The sequence below is a fragment of the Lipotes vexillifer genome, unplaced genomic scaffold, assembly GCF_000442215.2.
Source record: "Lipotes vexillifer unplaced genomic scaffold, Lipotes_vexillifer_v1.1 scaffold570, whole genome shotgun sequence".
Lineage (NCBI taxonomy): Eukaryota > Metazoa > Chordata > Mammalia > Artiodactyla > Lipotidae > Lipotes > Lipotes vexillifer.
Genome location: NW_006777801.1, coordinates 2,421,954 through 2,428,976, shown reverse-complemented (window position 1 = coordinate 2,428,976; position 7,023 = coordinate 2,421,954). Strand labels below are relative to the sequence as shown.

The 7,023-nt window shown below is 46.1% G+C and overlaps 1 protein-coding gene across 1 annotated transcript in view; it reads left to right on the top strand.

The window, feature by feature from the left end:
- The first annotated feature begins 2,698 nt into the window (after window positions 1-2,698).
- Window positions 2,699-7,023, top strand: part of FLVCR1 (FLVCR choline and heme transporter 1) — a 35,610-nt gene continuing 31,285 nt past the window's right edge. The window contains exon 1 of the mRNA XM_007451301.1: window positions 2,699-3,657. Within this exon, the coding sequence (XP_007451363.1) occupies window positions 2,920-3,657 (738 nt within the window). The 5' untranslated portion in view covers window positions 2,699-2,919. The remainder of the gene's footprint in view (window positions 3,658-7,023) is intronic.

Below are 7,023 nucleotides of genomic sequence, written 5' to 3'. Positions count from 1 at the left end.
TTGAGGAGATAGGAGTTGATAATAATGGCTATAGATAATATTTTACTGAGTATTACTGTACATCAGGGATCAAGGAACCATTTAAGTACTTTATATTTATTAGCCATTTATTTCTTACAACCATCTCATGAAGAATATTGTCCTCATTTTCCCTGTTGAAACTGAGGCACAGAGTAACTAGTCCAAAGTCATGCAACTAGTAAGTCAAAGAGCTAGGATTTAAATCCAGGTCATTTGGCTCTGGAGCCTGGATCCTTAACCACTATAGTAGACTATCTCAATAACTGTAACTAAGAATGCGTAGACCGGGCTCCCCTGGTGGCGCAGTGGTTGAGAGTCCGCCTGCCAGTGTAGGGGACGCGGGTTCGTGCCCCGGTCTGGGAAGATCCCATATGCCGCGGAGCGGCTGGGCCCGTGAGCCATGGCCGCTGAGCCTGCGCGTCCGCAGTCTGTACGCTGCAACGGGAGAGGCCACAACAGTGAGAGGCCCGCATACTGCAAAAAAAAGAATGCCTAAACCATGTGTGAGGTGTTATTTACTCACTTAATCCTCACAACAACAATCTAATGAGGCATGCACTATTACAGAACAGCTAAGTAAATTGCCCAAGTTCTCACAGCTAGTGAGTACTGAACTTGGAATTCAACTCCAGGTAGCCTGGCTCTAGATCTGATACTTTTCTCCACTATTCTAGATCCTCTTGGTGGTATGCTCCATGTAGATGATGATGGTGTCAGGTACAGAACTTTGTTAAGTGCAGGGAAGACAAATGACAAGGTGGAAAAGAATAAGATAGGCACCAGCTGGTAAAAGCATGGAGGGAATTTTTTTTTTTTTTTTTTTTTGTGGTGCCGAGCAGCATGCAGGGATCTTAGTTCACCCACCAGGGATCGAACCTGTGCCCCCTGCAGTGGAAGCACAGAGTCTTAACCACTGGACTGCCAGGGAAGTCCACCATGGAGGGAAGTTAGATGCTAACTGATATCAGGGACACTCAGAGGACTCCCAACTCCCAACCCCAGTCATTCTTGCTAAGGACATAGAGAAGACAAATTATCTCTAAACAGATGGAGCCTAAAGAATCAGAAAGAATGGCCTCCCTGCAGGAGTACATTCAGGAAGCTGCCTCTGTGCAGAAAGGAAAGTTATCTTTCCAGTCTGGTAGAAGACAATCTCCAATCTTCCCTGGATAATGGGGAAATGAAGCCTAATATAATTTGCCACTTTTTGGTTTCAGGAAGGGGGTGAGAAGTTTGCAGATACCTGAATGTTTACTGTGAACATGTGGATTGGAGGTACAATGGGGCAAGTAAAGAAAGGTCCGTTTAAAATTCTACTCATTGGTGATGATCATTTTGACATGTGTAGAAATATCAAATCACTATGTTGTACACCTGGAACTAACATGTGTTGTAGGTCAATAATGCTGCAAAAAAAAAGAATCAAAAATAAAATAAAATTCTATCCATTGGATTACTTTTTTAAAAAATTTATTTATTTTGTTATTTATTTTTGGCTATGTTAGGTCTTCGTTGTTGCGCTCGGGCTTTCTCTAGCTGCGGCAAGTGAGGGCTACTCTTTGCCGAGGTGCACGGGCTTCTCATTGCAGTGGCTTCTCTTGTTGTGGAGCACGGGCTCTAGGCACACAGGCTTCAGTAGTTGTGGCTCGTGGGCTCAGTAGTTGCAGCGCACGGGCTTAGTTGCTCCGTGGCATGTGGGATCTTCCCGGACCAGGACTTGAACCTGTATCCCCTGCACTGGCAGGCGGATTCTTAACCACTGCGCCACCAGGGAAGCCCTACCTTTTAAGATTAAATCCATTGTGAGATACCCCTAGTTTCAATTCCACTTTAATAATGAATACTTGGAGTCTTTTTTTTTTTCCTTCAAATTTAGTTTCCCAAGAAGTAGCAGAACTGACTTTTCCTGTAGTCCAGGAACACTTACAGGGCTATGTGTGCTCTTGAGAGTAGGCAATATGTCTCCTTTTTATATTTTATTCCCCAGAGCCCATGACAGTGTGGGGCACATACCTTTCAAAGCAAGTATGGTGCTTGGAAGCCACTGAATGTGTGTCCAGTAAATACTAACTGCAAGTGTTGGTGCAAGGGAGAATGTTGAGCAACAGGGCGTGCTCAGGCACAGCACATCCCAGAGATTCCAACTTCACAAGGGCAGATTTCTGAAGAAATCTCTTTATTTGGATCAAAATGCTTTCTGGTGCTCTCCCTCTGCCAAGACAGCACGAATTTATGAAACGTGCTCCTGTCTGCAGCGTCCGATGTTGACAGCTGCATTGGGCCGAGAGGCCAAGTTTGTCCTCTGCCAGTGTTAGACCTGTCCCTAGAGGAGCCCCTCTAGGTGGAGGGGCTCATGTCTGCCTCTTTGTCTCCCCCCTGTGTCTCCTAACCCCTCGTTCCCAGTCCCGAGTTGCCCAATGCAAAGGTCGCTTCCCGCCCGCCCACGCCCAGGTCGGAGGACTTCTGGCCACAGCATCCATCCAGAAGGAGAACACCTAGCGCAGACCTCCAGCGTGGCCTCCCTCCTCTACCGCCCCGCACACTCACTCCCGCCCCGCCCCTCCGGAAGCTCCCCGATTGGCTCCGGCGGACGATGGTGCCGCTGATTGGCTAGCGGGCCTTCACCACGCAGTGACGCTTCTCTCTCCCGGCCCGGCCTGGCCCTGAGTAACCGCCCGCCGGGCAGCGCACGGGGACGAGAGCTTCGTCTGCGGACTCAGGCAGCGCGGGTTGCAGCTCCCGGCTCAGACCGGGGCTCACTCGGCCGGGTAGAGGATCGCAGGAGGAGTGGGCCGAGGGGTAGGGGTTGGGGTGCAGGGAGGGCCTCGGGTCTTGGGCTGGGGGTGCAGGGCTGGGAGGAGGGCGGGGGCGCCAGGCGGCTCCGGGGAGCCCAGGGACATGGCACTGCCCGACGATGAGGAGGGGACAACGGTGGCGAACGGGCACCCGCCCGCGAACGGATACCTCCCGGGCCCGGGGGACGCGCCCGCTGGAAAGGTGAGCGCGGAGACGCAGAACGGGCCCAAAGCCGGCTGCCTGGCCCTGAATGGGGTCTCTCGGGACAGCCCCAAGGCCGCCAAGGGAGCTCTGGACAGGCCGAAGACTCCGCTGGCCCCGGAGGAGGAGACCCAGGCCCGGTTGCTGCCCAAGGACCCCGGCGAGGAGACGCCGGCGGTCGAGGGCACCCTGGTGCCCCGGACTGCGCTCTCCGCGCGGCGCTTTTTGGTGCTACTGATCTTCAGCCTGTACTCCATGGTGAACGCGTTTCAGTGGATCCAATACAGCATCATCAGCAACGTTTTCGAGGGCTTCTACAACGTCTCCTCGCTGCACATTGACTGGCTGTCCATGGTATACATGCTGGCCTACGTGCCCCTCATCTTCCCAGCCACCTGGCTGCTGGATACCAGAGGCCTGCGGCTCACCGCCCTGCTGGGTTCCGGCCTCAACTGCCTGGGCGCCTGGATCAAGTGCGGCAGCGTGCAGCAGCATCTCTTCTGGGTCACCATGTTGGGCCAGTGCCTGTGCTCTGTGGCCCAGGTGTTCATCCTCGGCTTGCCCTCCCACATCGCCTCAGTGTGGTTTGGGCCCAAGGAGGTGTCCACAGCTTGCGCCACCGCCGTGCTAGGTAATCAGGTAAGGACTAGGGTAATAGATGAAAATCAGATCCTGAAGGACCAGATAAAACGACATAGGCCATGTGAACTAGGTATATGGATGGACCCTTAGGAGGCATTCTATAAATGAAGGAGAGGAGGTGAGCAGTCATAAAATAGGAAGCAGTCTTGGATTAAAGAGGGGTTTTGATTTATTTGTGAAGACAGACCTTTCAAAACCAGTTTAAAATGACTACCTGGTCATCTTTGAGAATTACCTGTAAAGTAATTAACTGTACAGGCCCATATCTAGGCCTAACATCATAGAAAAGTTGTCAGTGCAATAATGAATGAGTCTAAAGTAGGTATTATTTTTGTCATCAGTGTATTCTTTGCAAAAGGAAGGTGCTGTGTTCTGGGAAGTCTGTTCTTATTTTGAGTGGTCCATGTAAACAGCTTCTGTTTAATTTTATATATTAGCAGTCAGCAGAGTGCCTGGTACATAACAGACATTTGTAAATGATTGCTAAATAAATATAGTGATAAAGACTTCACAGCATTACTGAGTCCTATTACCAAATTTTAACGGTAAGAAAATGCAAGACAAATCATAGATCATAGAATCCATTGCAAAAGCGTGGCTTATTTTGCCAGGTCTCCATTAAACTGTTTCCTAGACTTGCCAACACCATAGGTTCAAATTCATTAGCATTCCAGTAGCATTATTAGGTAGAATTTGTGTGTGTGTGTGTGTGTGTGTTTTAATTGCAGAATGGTCCTTTTACTGTAATTTAAATTTTGCATATGGAGTCCTATGATACTTTATGTAAATTATATTGAGTGTTCATTCAGCTTGAGGAGAATCAAGTTAAAAACCTGTATAACAAGGGACTTCCCTGCTGGTCCTATGGTTAAGAATTACCCTTCCAGGGCTTCCCTGGTGACGCAGTGTTTGGGAGTCCACCTGCCGATGCAGGGGACGCGGGTTTGTGCCCCGGTCCGGGAGGATCCCACATGCCGCTGAGCGCCTGGGCCTGTGAGCCATGGCCGCTGAGCCTGCGCGTCCGGGGCCTGTGCTCCGCAACGGGAGAGGCCACAGCAGTGAGAGGCCCGCGTACCGCAAAAAAAAAAAAAAGAAAGAATTACCCTTCCAATGGAGGGGGTGCTGTTTGATCCCTGGTCAGGGAGCTAAGATCCCACATGCCTTGGGGCCAAAAAAACCAAAACATAAAAAAGAAACAATATTGTAACAAATTCAATAAAGACTTTTAAAAGAAATTGCTTAAAAAAAAAGGACCTGTATAACAAAAATGTTACCTCTCTCTATACATATATCATGTAGCTATGTAACAAAAGAATGTTACTCTTTTACTTCTGGTCTAACACTTGTTTCAAGATCACAGTAAGATCTATTTAAATTCCATGTAAAGACTAACTCTACATGTGGGCTTATTGCTTTATATTTATTTCCTTTAAAAGTACAGAAGAAGGGATAGCTTGAAATATAGTTGTATATCCAAAATAATTTGTGGCTGATATTTTAGTTGGTTGCTTCTGCATGTTTGGATAGGAACTATTTCCTTCAAATATTTTTTCATTTATGAAATTATATGCAAGATGAATACTTCATTGAGCATGATGGAAATATTATCAACTCCATATCTATGGATTATCTATTTCATGGATAATAAATGGAAATGTTTTCTCATAGGCAGATTTCCCTCTAACACTTGGCACACCTCTGGGCATTCCTCCTACATTCTCCCTAAGTGTTCGAATCCTTCCTTGACTGTAGTAGCCCTGCACTTGCTCACGACCCCCAAGTATGCCTCTTTAGCCTAGATTATGGAGTGGTCATTCATAGTAATATTCAACATTATTGAGCATTCACTAAACCTGGCACCATGCTAAGTACTTTACACACATTGTTTCATTTAATTTAATTATGTAAGGTAGGAACTATTAGTCTCCTCATTTTATATATACAGAAGCTGAGACTTGAAGGGATAAAATTATTTTCCAAAAGTCACACAGCTAATTAGCAGCAGAATTCACACTTAGGTCTGCCTGATTCCTGAATCCTACGTTTTAACTACCCATCTACTGTGCCAAGTCTCTAACCTGAGAAAACCTTCTAAAAAAAATTTTTTTTTTAATTTTTTAGCCATGCCACACGGCTTGCATGATCTTAGTTCCCCAGCCAGGGATTGAACCCAGGCCCCAGCAGTGAAAGCACCAAGTCCTAACCACTGGACTGCCAGGGAATTCCTGAGAGAACCTTTTAAAACATAGATCAGATCATGTCATAGCTCTGCTTTGAACTCTCCAATGATTTCCCATAGTAATTAAAATAAAATCTAAATTCCTTACTCTGGATTACAAAACCTTACTAATATGTTTTTGCTTCCTTAAACAACACTAAGCTTGCATTTTTCATAAGGGCCTTTGCAAAAACATTCTCTCTGTCTGGAATGTTCTTCCTCCTAAGATCACATTGTTATATCCTTATTATCATTCAGCTCTCAGTTTAAATTCATTTTAAATATCATTCAGTGGCATTTCTTGAGGATCCCATTTAGAGTTGCCCAGTCACTGTCTTATTACATCATTGTACTTTAATCCTCTCTGTAGTGCTTATCACTGTCTGATATATTTATGTTTATATATTAATTGTTAATTATTACTCTTCTCCGATCCCCACCATTAGGTTGTAAGTTTCATGAAATAGGCACATCGTCTGAATGTACAGCATTCATTAGAGTGCCTGGCACGTTGTAGATTCTCCATAAAAATTTATTCAATAAATTAATGAGCTTCAGACTTATGTAGATACTGGTCAGCTGGATATTTCCACTTGACTATCCCATATGACCCCACCAATCAAAATTTACCTTGTCTCCCAGCTCATTACTCTTCATTTCTACTGCCGCCATCTTAGCCTTGGCCACCTGTAGCTCTCACCTAGAGCTTGCTAACTGATTTTCCTATCTGCAGCTCTTGCTCACTTCCCTCTATTCTCCACATTCGTCCATTGTGGTCTTTCTAATGTGCACATCTGTCCTGGACACTCCCTTGCCCCCTGCAGTGTCTTCCATTGCCCTTAGGAAAAAATTCAAACTCTCTTTAAGTGTCAAGCGAGACCTTCCAGTTCTGCCTCCTGCCAATTTCTCAGCATCACCTCTCTGCACAGCCTCCGTTCCTCATATACAGACTCTTTCTCTGCTCTGAGGGGACTTGTGCACTACGTACAGTTTCTCACAAGGTCATGCTCTCTCCTTCCTTTGTACATGATGTCCCCTTGACTGGGAACATTTTTTTTTTTGAATTTTATTTTATTTTTTATACAGCAGGTTCTTATTAGTCATCAATTTTATACACATCAGTGTATACATGTCAATCCCAATCG